We start from the raw sequence: 18,973 nt of genomic DNA on the forward strand, positions 1-18,973 counted from the left end.
AAAAACTAAGTCTATTCCATGTTACTGTTGCTAGTAATAGCAGTGACCGTTTTCTAAGCCGGCTTAATTAATAGCAGGTAATGGACTTCTCCTCCAAGAACTTATCCAATCCTTTTTTAAACACAGCTATACTAACTGCACTAACCACATCCTCTGGCAACAAATTCCAGAGTTTAATTGTGCGTTGAGTAAAAAAGAACTTTCTCCGATTAGTTTTAAATGTGCCACATGCTAACTTCATGGAGTGCCCCCTAGTCCTTCTATTATCCGAAAGAGTAAATAACCGATTCACATCTACCCGTTCTAGACCTCTCATGATTTTAAACACCTCTATCATATCCCCCCTCAGCCGTCTCTTCTCCAAGCTGAAAAGTCCTAACCTCTTTAGTCTTTCCTCATAGGGGAGCTGTTCCATTCCCCTTATCATTTTGGTTGCCCTTCTCTGTACCTTCTCCATCGCAATTATATCTTTTTGAGATGTGGCAACCAGAATTCAAGGTGCGGTCTCACCATGGAGCAATACAGAGGCATTATGACATTTTCTGTTTTATTAACTATTCCCTTCCTAATAATTCCTAACATTCTGTTTGCTTTTTTGACTGCCGCAGCACACTGCGCCGACGATTTCAATGTGTTATCCACTATGACACCTAGATCTCTTTCTTGGGTTGTAGCACCTAATATGGAACCCAACATTGTGTAATTATAGCATGGGTTATTTTTCCCTATATGCATCACCTTGCACTTATCCACATTAAATTTCATCTGCCATTTGCATGCCCAATTTTCCAGTCTCAGAAGGTCTTCCTGCAATTTATCACAATCTGCTTGTGATTTAACTACTCTGAACAATTTTGTATCATATGCAAATTTGATTACCTCACTCGTCGTATTTCTTACCAGATCATTTATAAATATATTGAAAAGTAAGGGTCCCAATACAGATCCCTGAGGCACTCCACTGTCCACTCCCTTCCACTGAGAAAATTGTCCATTAATCCTACTCTCTGTTTCCTGTCTTTTAGCATTTGTGATCTAGCAACATTTTGGCAACCAGATGAGTAGTAACACAAGTGTGCAAGTTTGGGGGAGCTTGGCTTGCCTGGAATGTTCCTCGGCTGGTTATTCAGAGCAGTGAGTGGTGTGGGTGAGGAAGTAACATAGACCCAGACACCAGCATACCCTCCTTGTGATGTGGGCAGAACTACTCATGCAGCTCAGGCCCTTGTAATATTTTGGGATTAGCCATTCCCATTATAGACTCATGTATCTTGTCCCATAGATGGTCAGTTGTCCAGTTCTACGCTAGCCCCTATGATCTGAGCACCTCCATTTTGGGCTGCATGGATACTTCTGACTCTTCTCTGCAGAAAGCTGTTCTTTTGATAGCGTTCTCCAGATTTTGTGCCTGAGGGTCTTCCGGTCTCTTGTCTGCCAGGTTGATTGCTGTCATCACTGCCAGAAATGCTGGGAATAGGAAGCGCACTGCTTGTGAGCACTGAGCTGCACTGGGTTATGACATCTACACAGCGCTCAAATTCCAGATAACAGGAGATTTTCTGAATAATGTATCAGGACCTGGGGATTGCAGTATTGTCCAGATAATGGCTTTGTATTAAAGCAAGGTAAATGGGTAGGCTTAGGTATGTACGTTGCACAATCGTTTTAGATGGAGTAAGTGTACGTTGTTGGACTGGCAACTTGTTCTGCAACTAGAAAGTGTGCAGGTACCATTTTTTGGTTTGGTTTTTTTTTCTTCAGACTTGACTGGATTTGTGCAGGCAGATAAGCGGATAAGAGTGATACTTAGGAGCCCTACTAAAAACGTACTCTCTTCTTTAGCATGTCTGCGTAGGTCCACGGGTAGCGGAGAGGACGCGCTCTGCCCATGGTTGAAGGTTCGATGCTTTCTGGGGTGGCTTCTGGTCACAGCAATGGTTTTTTTTTCCGACCAGTATTGCCCTAGAAAAGTCCCTAGTGCCTGACGCTTAGATGCAGGTCAGAATTTGGGCTGCGCTCTCAGCTCCTCGCAGCAACAAGAGACAGCAGTGATGGTTCCCAAAACGTGTAGGAGATCCTTCCTAGAGCTTGCGCAGTCACGCGTGCCGCTTCATGGTCGCTGCAGCCAGAGCCCCCCGTTTTGGTAATAATGGGGCCCCGCGTTGTGCAGCACACACTGCATGTACAGCACCTCCTCCATCTTCCAGCCTCCGTCTTACCCCTGGGCTGAGGGTACTGAGCAGCGCATACGACTTGCAGTGAGGGTCGGGAGGGGAGCGGCAGTGAAGGAGCTGCAGCAGCCTGCTCCCCACCCCATACCAACCTCTCCCTCATCCTATACTTTATCTTTACAATTTCTTTTATTAATTTTCAACAATTTTGCAGTAAACCACATTGCTGCCATACAATAGACAATCTGGCACCAGTGTCCTGTATACATAATACAACAAAAGTTCCCTCCCCATCCCACCCTTCTTCCCCACTAAATATACCAAGAAATTAACATTTGTTTTCTCAAGGTCGTCATCTTATATCGTCATGGGATCACCTGGGTTGCCACCCTTCCTCTCTCTGGGGCCGATGCAATACAGATACGCTCAGCCGAGCGCCCTGTATAACCTGCACTAATCCACCCCCTATACAATAGAGGGATTAGTGCCTGTTTAACCTGCGTTGGACGCGGAGTGAATGCAATAGCGCTCATCACACGCAAATGATGCACAGGCGTTAAAAAAAAAAAAAAAAAAACCCTTGGCAGACCGCCAAGTTCTGAAGACAGATGCCGGTAAATGGCCATCGGCGGCCATCGTCATTACTGGCAGACGGCCGGTAAATGGCCATCGGCGGCCATTGTCATTAATGGCAGACGGCCGGTAAATGGCCATCGGCGGCCATTGTCATTACTGGCAGACGGCCAGTAAATGGCCATCGGCGGCCATTGTCATTACTGGCAGACGGCCGGTTATGAAAACCAGGCCGAATTTACCAGCGTCAGTCTTCATAACTGGCAGCCGCGGCGGGGTCGCGTTAGCAAGGAGGCGCTAAGGTCACGCAAGTGACCCCCTAATTTGGGTAATGCATGGCGCCCCCCCTTGCGGGGGCATTGACTTTTCAGCGCCCGCTTTCCGCACTTTTTATTGCATTGACCCCCTTGTTTTAAAATTCGGAAGAGACCGGGTGGAGCTTTCGGCGCTTCTCTAGCTCTTCTTTCGGCCACACGGGTCCTCACCATGACCACATTGCCTGTTCATGGAAATTTGCTGCACCACCCAATATTTTTGTTAGTGGAGCCTGGGCCTGGGCACCACTGGTTTGCCGAGCACTGTTTGCCTGATGTAAGAGTATAACTTTGCTTTTTGGCATCCCCCACTCAGGGCACTGAAGTTAGAGGCCAGGTTATCATCAAGCTTACCACCACTTACCACATCAGATGTGAATGTGCTGCTTTTTGTTACTGGCGTTCTCGTTTATCCTCGGCGGAGAGTAACAGAGCATGCACACAAGATTTCTTTCACTCTTCGGCAAAGCAATGCGTGATTTTGATTGTTTTCTTTCGCAGAGCACTGACCAGGCCTCTGCATTGTGTGGCAGCCTACAGGACATACAGCCAAGTGGGATGGAGGGACAGAAGGACAGCCCAGGCCCACTCCGCAGGCCCCTGGCGCGACACCTGTCCGATGCAGACAGACTGAGGAAGGTCATTCAGGAGCTGCTGGACACCGAGAAATCTTACGTGAAGGTAACGCCAAAGAAATAGAAATGCTTTCAGAGATTGTTTTTTCCTGTTATTGCAAGTAGTGGATCTTGTGTATTTATTCTTTTTGTTCTCATCCTACTGTTTCAGAGGTCTGAAACCAACTTTTCTTTGTACTAGCCTCTTACGTTTTTCTGGAGGAAAAATAAACATTTTCCTATTTATATGTTCTAATCTTAGCACATTATTGGGAATTCTGTATTCAAGTAATTTTAATAAAGAGCTAGGTAATATTAACAATAAAACACTACAAAAATGCAGGGCTTATTCAGTGCACTGCTTGATTATAAGGCGCGCACCCAAATGCTAAACTGGAAGTGGCCCAGTAAACCTTGGACAGAAATGTAGATTTATTGTAGGTTGCACCAACACAGAAATCATTGAAAGATTTTTGAGGTGGAAAAAGCAAATCGGGGATACAAGCCACTGAAACGCCATCTCGCATTGCCTTATCTCAGTGTATCATGGACAGTTGAAAAGTCTGTCTCTTTCAATCACTCAGTTGAAAACTTCATGTTGAAATATTCCCAATTTTTTCTTGGTCAATAGCTGTATAATCAACAAGGATCTGTCCCCCAACACGGGATGTATTGCGCCATTCAGCTTTGTCAGGAGGGAGAACACTACAACAAATGAAAGGCAACTATTCATGACAAACAGGGCAAGCAGTATCTACAGTACAGCAAATTCTATAATAAAATATTACAGCAACATAGGACAATAAAGATGAGAATGATATAAACATACTGTAGTCGTGAGGTAATAAAGAATAACAGTCAATGCAGTGTACCGAGCGGGGGCCAAAAAGACAGTTTAAAATTGTTACCAAAAGTCATGTGACCTGAAGCAGCCAATGGAAAGGAAGAACAGGATCCATGGGCGGAGTAAGGAGGCCCCATGCTTATACAATTAGATAAAGGATGACCATTCAGTCTCACGATTGAGGCCAGGCGGTGTAAGGGAATCCAATATGTAGATTCAACATTAATCCACCGGGAGCAATCACTCAGGGAAATCACCCCCACGAATCTCTCGTCAGACAACTTTGATTGCAAAATAGCGCAAATCAGGACTGGAATGACCATACTCAAGTCAGCGGCTTGCCAGCGGCCCCTCCGTTCTGGGCTGACGAATACAGCTGCAGTGTTCCGAAATTCTTGTTCTCAATATCCTGAGTGTCGTCTTACCCACATATAAAAGATTGCAGGGGCAGAGTAGGATGTAAACTAGGCCTGTTGGACAGCAGTCGGAGGCATCTTTCAAGACAGCTTTTACCATTGCTAGGATGTTGACGACATGAAAGTGAGCACTGGCATTGCCACAGCGGTGAGGATCCGGTTAGAATCGGGGGGGAGGGGGTTCTGTGCATAAATCCGATGATATCAGCCCTAGTAAAAAGCAAACCAAGGGGATCTCATTTGGGTGGGGGGCAAAAGTATAGACCAGTGTCGTCTGATATCACATATTTGACCAACACAGCTTGAAAAAGGAGGGATGCAGGTCGGTGTTTCAGAGCTAGAATGGGCCTGAGGTATTAATAAGAGGTCCCAAGTTACAGAAAGGACCCACTTAAGGGCATACGGGGGGATTTTAAATCCCAGAAGATACGCGTGTGGCCGAGCCGTGCGTGCGCTGAGCGCATTTTCAAAACGGCCCGGCCACACCTGTATCTCCCGGTACGCACGAAAGCGCCAGGCATTTAAAAAGAGGCTGGGCGGGGTCCGGTTGGGGCAGCGCCATTTTACACTGTCCCGGTGAAGTGTGCACCGGCAGCCAGAGGAGCAGGTAAGTTTTTAAACAAAAAAATATAGGGTGGGTTTTAGGGGTCAGGGTGGAGAGGGGTAAAAGGGAGGAAGGTTAGTTAGGGGAATAGGGAAGTTCCCTCTCAGCTGGGAGGGAGCTAGGCAAGGGCCCGATTGCGTCGCCACGCGTTTTTACAAAATAACCCCCCCTCGCGTGCGTGAGTCGGAACCTGAGCACACGTGCACGCGCAGATATAAAATCGGGCGCGCGGGTATTGGATTTTATAACATGCGCGCGTCCATGTGAGCGTGCCGGGAACTGCCTAAAATGTACCCCATGTGTGATAGCTCTGTCCGGTTACCGCATGCAGGAAAGCATTCCACCTCGATGCAGGACCAATAGAAAGTCAGACGGAGGGGAGCAGAGCCCTGGTGTATTATTATATATATATATATATTATGATGGGGACTAGCTCGCTCGAGTTCGGTGCTGCAGTCAGCGGGCTGGTGATAAACGGTTGTGACACAAGCACCGTACAACGTGGAAATAAGGAAGGCCACCTGAGAACGTGGTAAACAATATAGATCATATTGGCAACGTCCTTCCTGGGTGTAATGTGAAAAATGTGGGGTTTCTGCCAGATCTAATTCAACTCCTAGAGCTCTGCACTAAACCTTTCTGTAAATGTTAATGAGAGAAAAGTGTCTGTGTGCACAATAATGGTGTGCGTTATATTTAAAAATCTGGGTTCACGTGCACTGCAGAGTGTTTCCCATGGCTCGTACATCTGGCCCTCAGTGTAGGTGTTGGATAAATGAGCCTGTCTAAGATATTTAAACCCAAATTTTCAAAGGCCCGCACACGTAAACCCCGCTACGTGCACAAGAGCCGGGCCCTGAAACAGAACAGGCTGGGAGGGGGAGGGGGGGGTGTGGAAAATACTTCTGCTCCAGAGGAGCAGTAAGTAAAAAAAAAAAAAATTTTTCGGCTAGATAGTTAGGGGTTAAGGGTCAGGGTGGAGAGGGGAAGGAAGTTTAGGCAGGGGATAGGGAACTGGGGGAGGCCCAATTGCGTTGCCGCGCATATTTATGGAAAATTCGTCCCCATCTCCCCGGGCACGCCGCCCACTCATGCACATGTGGATTTTAAAATCCGTCACACATCAGATTTTACAAGATGCGCCTGCTGGCGTGCACATGGAATAAAATCGGCACGTCCATGTGTGCGCTCCTTTTAAAATTGACCCCTTAAGGTATGGTTATGCATGCTATAGATATAATATAATATATACATTTTATACCCCTTTTGAGTAGCAAAATTTTATTTTTTTTCTTCCTTGATTCTTAATGTTCAGTAAGTCTGCAAGCACAAAGTTATCCAGAAAGGGTTAGGCAAATACTCAGTGTACTGAGCAATCCTGCATCAAGTGCAGTGAATAAATGAATATCCGGGTTCTTCTGTAGTGGCAGTTTAATATTCTCCCCGTGGGAGGCGCTGAAGAGCTTCTCCTCTTCCTGCTGGGGGAGGAGGGAATGGGCCACAATGTAAATCTTGTGTGGGGCAGAGGATTGGCCAGGATGTTCGGTGCATATCCCTGGTTAGGTTTAAAGTTATCCAGATGAACTCGGGTAACTCTTTGACCATGACCAGGCTTATCTGCTAAATGTAGCCAGCGCTGAGTGTGCGAGCCACCTGGCTGAGTTGAAGTCCTGCTCCTGCACCTCCTGGTTTGTAGCCAGATGACTTATCCGATCATTGGGGGTCGGGGGGGGGGGGGGGATGGGGAAGGAATATTTAAAACCCTTATATTTCTCCAGCTAAGTCCCAAATTAAGCTAGACAAACACCTTTGAGTTTTAACCTCAGAGTTTTTAGCACTTTTTTTTGCTGTCAAACACACTTATATTATGAGTTTGGGGTTTTTTCTGTCAGTCTGTCTGTGGTCCTGATATCACAAGCTGCGACTAGCGGGCAGGCAGACAAACCCGAAGCTGAGCCTGCTGAGAGCTGCTCTGTCTGGGAATGGGGGGGGGGGAGAGGGGAAACAGCTGCCATGCTCGGAGAGGGTGGGGGAGAGTAGCTGCTGGATTTTATCCCTTAACCCACCCCTCTTATTGAATAGCTTTCAAGTTCATCTTTAGCGGAGGAAATTCGGATTCACATCCTGCTCACGTTCCTTGTGATCTAGGGCAAGTCACCTTCTCCTCCATTGCCTGAGGAGCCGATGCAATAAGATGCTCGGTAAAACGGGTCCTCGTGCTGAGAGCTCGTCCACCTCTCCTGGGCGCCCGATGTAAAATGAGCTGCTGAGGCAGAAAGGAGGCACTAGGGATAAACTGTGTGACCCTAGCACTGACCTGCATCAGGCACCCAGGAGATATGGAGGAAACGTTTCCTGAACTTCAGGACAGCCCCCCCTCCCCAACAACTAAACAGGCACAGGAAATCCAGGATTTCAGGGACCTTCATTTCAGCGTCAGAATTTGCTTTAAAGACCTGCCATTAAAATTCTTCCAAGGTACACGAGGCTAGGAGAGGGAATTTCGTTGCCCTGTTCCCATCTGGCACGGGCTTTGAAGACATGCACTCCCCCCACCCCCCCAGCACCAATCCCTACACTCACAAATGCACTCCCCCCACCCCATTCTCCCATCTTATGTACAGAATACAATTCCTGCTCTTCCACCGCTCTCTCGTCTCCCAGCTCCTGCAGAGTTGCAACCCTGAACTGCAGAGGATGATGCAGCCTGAGACACTATCTGTTCATTACTTCCTCTTGCACCCCAGGCCAACAGTGCTGAGTGGAAGTCTCAGCAGAGAATGACAGATCACGTCAGGAGGAGGAAGGCACAAGTGGTTGTATATTGCTGCCCCCTTCTCAGTGCCCCATACACACAATCTCCCATTCCCCAGATCCATCTGTGCATGTGATTCCCTAATACAGTACACACACTCTCTCTCTCTCTCACACACACACTCTCTCTCTCTCTCTCACACACACACTCTCTCTCTCTCTCTCTCTCTCACACACACACTCTCTCTCTCTCTCACACACACACTCACTCTCTCACACACACTCACACACACACACACACTCACTCTCTCACACACACACACTCTGCAGTTTGCAGTGCGTGCACAGAAGCACCGTTCACAGCTCCTCTACTCTAACTCACCCCGGGTCAATCAAAGAGGTTGATCCAGTTATGGTTTTTCCACATGGGAGTCATAGATCTGCAGCTCTGACTACCGAAGAGAAATCAATGGGACAATCACAACTAGAACTCCATGCATGCAATGGATCAAAACTAAGATTGAATTAGTATCTTCGGTTAACCTCGGTGGCTGCACAAATCGTTCCTGATGGGCATCAATTGCATCCTCACCTGCAAGAGAGAATTAGCAGCCACCTATACGCTCTTCCCCTTGGGGCCTGACAAGCTTGCTGTGGCTGTGCGCTCCTGGCAGCGGGAGGGGCTGAGGGGAAGGGTGGGGGAGGATCAACCGAGGTCACCAGCTCTCTTTCAGGCCGATGCAATATCAGTGCACGAAAAATGAGCGTTCAGGATTGAGCACCCACTTTTCTAACGCGGCCCATCCTCCTCTGCTGGGCGTGTACCACCACCATCTGAATGTTGGCGCTTTTGCCTTTTATTAGGAGAAAAGAACAAATTGCTCTGCACTCTTAATATTTTTTTTGGCCACCAAATTCTAGCTTCTTTGAGCTTCCAGTTCAGACAGAGCCAGGGGCTGAGCCTTCATGCACAGCTAGCCCTGGATTTTTCCTCTTTTTATATTCCCTCTGGGATCAGCCCAGCCGTCACAGTGATGCTCCCCACCCAGGAGCCCTGCTCCCAGGCTCCTTCTCCATTCCCGCAATCGTGGGCCCTATACACGGCTCCTAGACGTTGTTCTAACCTGATGCTCTCTTCCAGCAGAGGGTTGTGAACACTTCCTCCACGGCATCCCCAGCCCTGGCCAAGAAACGAAACCCAAATGCTGTACACAGCAGTGTGCAGAACTGCCACCAAAAGCTATCGGGCCGGCCTTCTCCTCTTCTTTTAACTGTGCTGTACTGTTACTGCTGTTTAATGGACCCTGGCAGGGCTGCTCTGGGCTTTGACTTAAAAACTCTCTGATTTCTTGCAGGACTTGAGCTGCCTCTTCGAACTGTACCTAGAGCCCCTCCAGAATGAGACGTTCCTCACCCAAGACGAGGTAAGAAGCTCCTGCTGATTCCTGTGCATCCATAGCGGGTGCCTCCTCGGACCTCAATCCCTTGTCATTGATGTTTACCTTAAGGCAGATTTCTCCAAGCCTAAGCCTGTGAATGTTTCTGCTTATGTCGGCTGAATAGGAGCTGGGTGTCCCCCTCTCACAGAGGCCTGGGCACAACTCTTCTAACTTACACCAAACTCTGCAAAACTAGCAGCCGAGGGGGGAAGCATGGTGGCAGGGACGTTCATGCTTCACTTTCACAATTTTGTCTTTTAACAAAAATGAATTGTTGACATTTGTAAATTGCATTCATTTCAACTTAAAATAACCAACATATAAATCTGGTTACAAATCATATATGTTGCATATATAAATTTTAAATAGGTTAGACACTTGTTGAACTTAATTTATCCCATACAGTCCAAAACTAAACTCCATGTTTTGTTAGAATAACCTCCTCTTTCACCTAAACTTTGATCTTCGGGAATAACCTCCTCAATCTTCCAGAAAGCTGCTGTAAATTTTCAGTGCTAAAATCCATCCTGTCTACCTGTGTATCCCTAATCACAGAAAATACAGCCCAACACCGACATCCTGTGCTGACCAGAATTTATCTCTTCCTGAGCAGCTTCAGAGCCCCATGTTGGTCCTGTAGAAAACGGGAATGTTTAGAGAGTCGTGGTGCCTTTTAGTAGACCAGTAAGATTGCTTTGTTTGTTTAGTTATTTATTTGATTTCTGTTCTGCATTTCGGACACTTCGAAGCGGATTAGGAAGCAGGTCCTGTAGTCCATGACATTTCCAGGCCTCGTAGGTCCCTCCTTGAGATGGCTGAAGTTGGAAGCATTTCTAGCAAGGAGATGTTGTGATGCAGAATCTCCCACAACAGGAGGTGTCAAATGGAGATTTAAATTTAGATGGAAAAATCTTCCGAAGGTTGCAAATACAGGTTTCCCTTTAATGTTAAGGTGACTTTTAAAAGCCGGGCGCGCGCATGTAGGACATGCGTATGTCCACCCGATTTTTAAAAGCCACCCACATGCACGCACAAGTCCCGATGCGTGAATTTCTCACTTTGAACAGAAAAGGGGCAGGGCGTAGGCGTTCCAGGACGCAGGGACAAGAGGTGAGTGTGCGACAGTACCTGTGCGCGCACCACCTAAAGTTACTTCTGCTATGGAGGAGGTCTACGTCCTAATAAAACTATTTCCAGGCATCTGTGAAGGGGGTAAGGGGGCTGGGGTAACTGGGGGGGTGGGTGCAGACTAAAGAACCAGAGGACCTTGGAGACCCTGGCTCTAGGGTGGATGGCCCTGCTGAAAGTGGTCAGGGCATAGATGTGCGGGGCTGAAACCCTATTTCCTCTGCTGGGTGTGCACAAGCGTAAAATCAGGCGTACGTGTGCGCATGCCCCCCATGGTATAAAACTGCCACCTCTCTGGGCGAGTGCCGATGCACCCCTATGTATAATATATTCTCTATGCAGGATTTAACGACGTGGTCGCATGTCTTACGTGGTATTTGGTTTTCTTTTCCCTTTACGTTTAGATGGAGTCCTTATTCGGAAGTCTACCCGAGATGCTGGATTTTCAGAAAGTGTTTCTGCAGACTCTCGAGGACGGGATTTCCTCATCTTCAGATTTTAACGTGCTGGAAACACCCTCTCAGTTCAGGGTAAATACTGGCTCACCCTGTTCATTGGGGTGGGGGGAAGGGAATTACAGTTTGATTTTTTTTTGGTAGATTTTGCTCCCTCTACGAATTATTCTACTATTACTGGTGCATTGAGAGTTAATGGGTTTTGGCTTTGTCCGGGTTTCCAAAAATTGTGAAACGGAAATTTGCCCACTGAATGTAAAGACCCGTTTTATGTCTGCTCAGAATGAAAACTGGCCCAAAAACGAATCCCATACCGTCAGCCAAGAGTACGTACGAGCTGTGCTGAGGCAGCAGGCTCTTTCTATAACACACTTGCTATCGCCACCAGAGACTGGGGTAGGTCACAGGGGGGGTGAGGTACCCTTGGTTTGTGGAGATGGAGGCTCTCCTCGTAGCTTCAGCAGCGGCACACTGAACCGAAGACGTCGAACGGCGGCAGCACCTCGGTTTGTTCCGGGCCTCTAGAGGTCCTGCTGCTTCGGCCTTGTCCTGAACGGGGAGCCATGTCTTGCGTGACGCCTGTGCGTCAGCCGGTCGAATTGTCAGGATATCCTTAATGACTGCACACGAGAGGCTGTGCGTATTGAATGGAGGGGGTGCCCTGAAAACACGACTGGCTGGGGACCAGTTTGAGCACCAACAAGTGGAAAAGTAGCAAAGCTGCGCTCAAATTCACTTCACATGAAGACATTCCATGTACGGTATTTAAAGGCAAAGCTATTTTATGGGAAAAGTATACATATTTCAAATTTTGCTTGACAAGAAGTGGCTGACTCAGTTAATTGTAGGAATCCGCAGCTTTTCGGTGTCTCCCATCTCCCACCTTCTCGTGCATGGTGATGAGAAATGAGCCTGCGTGATGCGTAAGAAATCTTACATTTATTACTGGCACTTGATCCTGTTAGCAAAGACAGCCAAAGGCACTAACTGATTAAGAAAAGCTATTACAGCACTTAATTTATCATTAGGGCTGTTAACATTTCTAAAGGCCAGCTACAGGTTCAAAGATATGTTTTTGTAAGTGTTAGGGATCTGGAATGCAGGAAGATTTTCACTGCCTGTGGGAACTCTGTGGAATGTTTTCTACACCACAAATGTTTGAAAAAGTCATAGACTAAAATTTTAGGGGATGATTTTTGTGACTTTTTTTCAAAGGGAAATTCCTGACTATCCCACTTGCAGTTTTATTGAAATTAACAATTCTCTTAACTTACATTCCCAAAGCCTCTCTTACTCTGCATGTTGGTCTTGATTAGGATTGTGAGCCGCACTGAGAAGGGACTGTTTGTTATGTATTTTTGTGCAGTGCTGTAGAAATAAGTAGTAATAGTAGAGACTCCCCGCGGAGCATCCCTTTGATAGTTCTGCGACCAGTGGAGGACACAGCTCCAAATTCCCAAGCATCCTGTATTCTCCTAGGACAAGCCGGATGGTAGTACTCAACATGGGTGACATCATCGGATGACGCCAGGCACGGAAAACTTATGTCCACGCGGGATCCCACTTCAATCTCTTCTTTGTCCGCGGAGCTTTCGCCTCACAGTTAAGTGAGCTCTTGGCGTGTTCCTTGAAGATGCCGCTGGCGGATGGGGGCACTCGAGACCGGCCCCTGTTGGTTTCTTGCAGGTCGAGGATATTGGGTTCATTGGCGTTGACATCGGCACCGGGGAAAGACCGGGTCAGTACCAGTCACTGTCAATGCATGGTGCCAGGCTCGAGGATGCGCCAGCTCATGCCATGATGCCCCTGCAGCGAGGAGTGCCAATCTTCCATTGATGCTGGGGATCCGCAATTGTCTCCACTGATCCTGTTCAAGAGTAGCTTGGGTACATCCCACTGGTGCTGGATTCATCTGTCTGGTCATTAAGAAAAGATAAATTACTACTTACTGATAATTTCCTTTTCTTTAGGACAGACAGATGAATCCAGCTTCCTGCCGTTGGGCTATGGTCCACCTGCATGGCTAAGAGTTTCCAGGGGTTACTGGTAATTGTTAATCCAGTCCCTAGACTAGCGTTGATACCTGCTTGTCTGAGCTCTTGTTTGAGTACAGAATTGGTGTCTGTTTTTAATCAAGTTTTTTGCTGGTCTGTCCACAGTTGCTTTTGTCAGGCTGATGTCACTGCAGGAGTATATATATATTGTGATGTCAGTTTGCTCTGTCTCCACCTGCTGGTAGAGGTACATAGCCCACTGGTTCTGGATTCATCGGTCTGTCCTAAACAAAAGGAAATTATCAGGTAAGTAGTAATTTCTCATTCCAGTACAGAGTGTTGCCGTTTGGGCTAGCGTCGGCCCCACGTGTTTTCACAAAATGCCTGGCCATGATGGGGGTGCCCCTCCGCAGGCTGGGAGTGCATGTTTTTTCCCTTATCTGGACGAATGGCTGGTCAAGAGCATATCTCGGCAGGAGCCACTCAGTCCATGCACTTGACCATTCGGGTATCAGAGTGGCTAGGGTTCAACATCAGCTATCTGAAGTCCCATCTCATCCCGTCACCTCAATTGGACTTCATAGGAGCCCGCTAGACTTGGCTCAGACAAAAGCCTTCCTGCCACGTTCCAGGGTAGTCACCTTGATGTCCACAGCGGCAGTGATTCAACAGAGTCTACAGTTGTCAGCTCTGCACCTGTTGAGGCTGTTGGGCCACATGGCCACAACTGTCCATGTTACTCCCTTGGCATGTTTGCACATGCACAGAGCCCAATGGACCCTGAGGTTGTAGTGGTAGCAGGCCACGGAGAACCTCCAGGATCGTATCCGAATCACCCTGTCTCTCCAATACTCTTTGTTCTGGTAATGGGTACTCTCAAATTTGGAACAAGGAATATCCTTCCAAAGTCCCTCTACTGAAATTGTCCTAACCATGGATACATCCACCTTGGGGCGGGGAGCTCCATGTAGAGGGGCTTAGCACTCAGGGCCTCTGGTCCACCCAGGAAGCATGTTGTCAAAGCAGTTTCCAGGAGCTACAGGCAATCAGGTTCACGCTGTGGGCTTTCAGAGATTGGATCAGGACAACTTTGTTGGATAGCCGAATAGACAACCAAGTAGCCATGTGGTAGTCAATAAGCAAGGAGGCATGGGATCATACCTCCTGTGTCGGGCAGCAGTCCAGATCTGGTCATGGACCTTATCCCATAGGATGGTGCTCAGGGCCTCTCAAAAAATTCACGTCCAAAAGACCAATCAGAGAGTCCTATAGAGAAACCCTACAAATACCACACTCCAAAACCATGAAGCACATAACCGCCAGAGACAGGGCATTCTCCACTGCAGGACCAACTCTGTGGAACTCTATCCCACCAGATTTGCGACAGGAACCATGCCTTCCTACTTTTAGGAAAAGACTTAAAACGTGGCTATTCATGAAAGCTTTTCCTGAACTAAACTGAACTTATTACATTATCAACCAGTCGCCCAGACTTTGCCTTAATCATGGTAATTAACATCCCTACCTCATAAGGGCAATTCATCAATGCTATAAGCACATTGACTGGCATATATATTCTGTTAATTTAAACCCCTGCATTCTTTTCTCAGATCCAAGTTATTTTATTCCCTTGTTTTATTGTAACTGCATTCCTTAGCCTTCTCTTGATCTATGTTTTTTACTACTATTATTATTATTATTATTTATTACTAAATGTTATTTTTTGATTTTGTTCCTATCCACTTGTTAATTGTGAACCGACATGATGCGATATTTATCGCGAATGCCGGTATAGAAAAACTTAAAATAAATAAATAAATAAATATACCTGGCTGGAATGGAGAATGTGATAGCAGACAGACTGAGTTGTGCCTTCAGACCCTACGAGTGGTCTCTGGTTCAAGGGGTAGTGAACTGGATCTTCCACCTCTGGGGGAGCCCAGATGTGGATCTATTTATGTCCCTGTGCAACAGAAAGGTGACTCATTTCTGCTCCCTGTATAGGACAGACAGAAAACCAGCCTCTGCCGCCTTTGCCCGCCATTGGGGCAAGGGTCTTTTGTATGTGTATTCTCCGATTTCCCTTAGTGGCGAAGATTCTCTTGAAGCTTCGCAAGGACAAAGGGTCAATATTCTCATAGCCCCTCTTTGATCAAGACAGGTCTGGTTTCTACTTCTTCGGGAGTTGTCCATTTGGAAACCGATCATTCTGGGGACTTCCCCAAAGCTCATCATGCAAGACTGAGGTAGGTTGTGGCATCCCAACCTCCAGGCTCTGTCGCTCACAACCTGTATGTTGAGAGATTAATTCTGCAACTGCTCGATCTCTCAGAGGATGCATCTCAGGTCCTGGTAGCTTTCAGAAAGCCTTCCACTAGAAAGTCCTATGGACTGAAATGGAGGAGGTTTTCCATGTAAGGAAGGTCCTGGATCCATTCTCCTGGCCCACACAAACTGCTCGTTTACCTTCTACACCTATTGGAGGCTGGCTTGAAAACAAACTCCATTAGGTTTCATCTGAGTGCAGCTGGCGCATATCATCACGGTGTAGATGGTTCGCTCATCTCTGTACAGCCTATAGTTGTATGTTTCATGCGGGGCTTGCTGCAATTGAACCTAGCCTAAGGCCTCCTGCTGTGTCTTGGGACCTCAACGTGGAGCTAGCTCAGCTGATGAAAGCTCCTTTTGAGTCACTGTGCTCCTGTGACCTGAAGTACCTGATCTGGAAGGTCATTTTTGGTGGTGGTCAGCGAGCTCCAGACCTTATTGACTTATCCACCTTACACTTTTTTTCATGACATGGTGGTCTTGCATATGAAGCCTAAATTCCTGCCTAAGGTTGTGACGGATTTCCATCTTAAGCAGTCAATCATCTTGCCAATATTCTTTCCCAGGCCCCATTCGCACCAAGGTGAACGAGCACTGCACAGTTGGTACTGCAAGTGAGCCGTAACCTTCTATCTGGAGCGTACAGAAGCCTATAGACTGTCCACCCAATTTTTTTTTCTTTTGATAAGAATAGGTGGGTGTTGCGGTTGCCGAACAGACACTATCCAGTTGGCTAGTAGATTGCATCTCATTCTGTTATGCCCAGGTGGGATTTCTTAGGGGCCATGGGCTCATTCTATCAGAGCCATGGCAGCCTTGGTGGCCCACTTGTGAGCAGTTCCCATGGAAGAGATCTGCAAGGCTGCGACGTGGAATTCTCTCCACATATTCACATTTAATTACTATCTGGATAGGGATGGCCAATGCAACAATAGGTTCAGCCAGTCTGTCCTCCGGAACCTGTTTGAGGTGTAGAACCCAACTCTCCTAACTTATGGCATATTGTTTGGGTTCAGGCTGTCTCCAGCTCTGTTACCGACAGCACGTGTCCGTGGGCACCTGGTTGGGTGATTGTTGGTCTCTTTTTGTGTTGGGGAGCAGCCTGTAGCTAGGGTTTCACCCGTGTGTGAGGACTACCATCCTGCTTGTCTTCAGAGAAAGCAGAGTTGCTTGCCTGTAACAGGTGTTCTCCTAGGACAGCAGCATGTTAGTCCTCACGAATCCCACCCACCACCCCATAGAGTATGTGGTGTCGTGCATGCTGGGCCTGCTTAGTGTGCCTAGTCAGAGTTCCAGAAACTTTGACATAAGTTTTCTGTGCCGGGCTCCATCCGATGATGTCACCCATGTGTGAGGTAAGCAGCCCATTCTCCCCATCCCATTCCTGCCCCTCTTTGATATAGGTAAAATTGCTCACCTGTCATACAGTAAAGCCATATATATATATAAGGACTGCTTTGAAATGAATGTATCTGGGTGAATATAAGAACATGCCATACTGGGTCAGACCAAGGGTCCATCAAGCCCAGCATCCTGTTTCCAACAGTGGCCAATCCAGGCCACAAGAACCTGGCAGGATCCCAAGGGGTAGATGGATTTCAAGCTGCTTATCCCAAGAATAAGCAGTGGATTTCTGCAACGCCACCTTAATAATGGTTAATGGACTTTTCCTCCAGGAACTTGTCCAAACCTTTTTTTAAACACAGCTACACTAACTGCACTAACCACATCCTCCGGCAACAAATTCCAGAGCTTAATTGTGCATTGAGTGAAAAAAAATATTTTCTCTTATTAGTTTTAAATGATTTACCCAGTAATTTCATTGTGTGTCCCCTCATTTTTGTACTTTTTGAAAATAGTAAACAACTGATTAATGTTTACTCGTTCGTTCCACTCATTATTTTATAGACTTCTCTCACGTCTCCCCTCAGCCGTCTCTTCTGCAAGCTGAAGAGTCCTAACCTCTTTTATTATGTAAAAACTTGAGAAAATTGCCCCCTTTAAGGGTTAAAAAAAAAAAGGACGTTGAAGCTGACACAGTGAAAATGCTACAATGGGCCAAGTAAGCAAGAAGGGTTGTGTACCCTGATGCAGTGGCATGCTGGAGTGAAATAATCCTTCTGCCTGCATAAAGCTCTGAGGCCCTGTGTGGGTGAGAAGCTGTTTTTCTACCACCTCAGGGTTGCAATTAAGTTGTATGATGAAGATTAGCAGAAACACACGTTCCTTCTTGCAGAAATGTCCGTTTACCCTTTTTCTGGCGACTGGAGCCCTTTAAATAGTGAAGTGATTTATTTATTTATTTATTTATTTTTAGATTTTTATATACCGGTGTTCCTATATGAAATAAAGATCACATCGGTTTACATTGAAACAGAACATGAAAATTGCCAAAAGGCATTACATAGAACAAGGTTATGAAACTTGGAACAGTGTACATAAGTTCAAAATTTTTTTTTAACTTCCATGTAACTTGTGGGTAGATGGATAAGAAGTGGTGTCCTGCTGTGCGCCTTGCCATTATCGGAGTAGCCCATATCAGCTATCATGTTTGAAATGACAAAAGAGCCTTTTTCTGGACGTATTAGTGCAGTGGAGCCCTGCTGAGGATGTCGAGGATCAAAAGCACAGCGCTTTCAGTGGCGAGATGTGCATCAGTATATTGAAGGAAAAGATGAACGGCTTGGAAGAACATACGAATAGAGCATCAGAGCCGTGCTGGATTAAACCAGTGGCCAGTCCGAGTCCCTTGATAGTACCTGGCCATTCTTAATAAAAAGATCCATTCTGAGCTGTTCAGTCCCAGAGGAAGTGGCGATCCCCACGTCTACCTGGCTTATGGTTGTCAATGAACCTGGCCTCGAGAAATTTGTCCAAACATTTTTTGTTGTTTATTTACTAATTTTTGCTATACCGATATTCAAGACAAGTCTTATCGTACCGGTTTACATCAAACAAGGGAAAAACCATGTAAACGTGTGGAGAGAGAAAGTTACATATAACAGGGGTGAAGAACTTGGAACAAGTCGGAAATGGGAACTTATTTTTAACATAGGGCTAGAATGAAAGTGAAAACAATTTAACTTGAAATAAATTTAGCATAAACAATGATTAACATCAAGTAGCTTATCAAGAATGTGATGAGGAATTGTAATCAAATCTTGAGGATCTCGGAGGAAGACTGTATCAAATAGGTGACTGCAGTAAGAGTCAGTATTAGTAGCTTAGTGTTATAAGCCCAACTATACTATTAACCTTGATCACATCTTCAGGAAAATAAAATTCCACTGCCTAATTGTGTTTCTTGAAAAAATGCTTTCTTAAATTTTGTTCTAAATT

The 18,973-nt window shown here is 46.5% G+C and overlaps 1 protein-coding gene across 2 annotated transcripts in view; it reads left to right on the top strand.

The window, feature by feature from the left end:
- Positions 1-18,973, top strand: part of TIAM2 (T cell lymphoma invasion and metastasis 2) — a 486,712-nt gene that overhangs the window by 424,767 nt on the left and 42,972 nt on the right. Inside the window, exons 1-3 of one of the 2 annotated variants that reach the window (XM_029596700.1) lie at positions 3,564-3,739; positions 9,646-9,714; positions 11,262-11,387. The exons of the other annotated variant lie outside the window; for it this stretch is intronic. Coding sequence (XP_029452560.1) covers positions 3,617-3,739; positions 9,646-9,714; positions 11,262-11,387 — 318 coding nt within the window. The 5' untranslated portion in view covers positions 3,564-3,616. Of the gene's footprint in view, positions 1-3,563; positions 3,740-9,645; positions 9,715-11,261; positions 11,388-18,973 lie in introns of those variants that run through there. 2 annotated transcript variants of the gene reach the window in all.

Source organism: Rhinatrema bivittatum, chromosome 3 (assembly GCF_901001135.1).
Source record: "Rhinatrema bivittatum chromosome 3, aRhiBiv1.1, whole genome shotgun sequence".
Classification (NCBI taxonomy): domain Eukaryota; kingdom Metazoa; phylum Chordata; class Amphibia; order Gymnophiona; family Rhinatrematidae; genus Rhinatrema; species Rhinatrema bivittatum.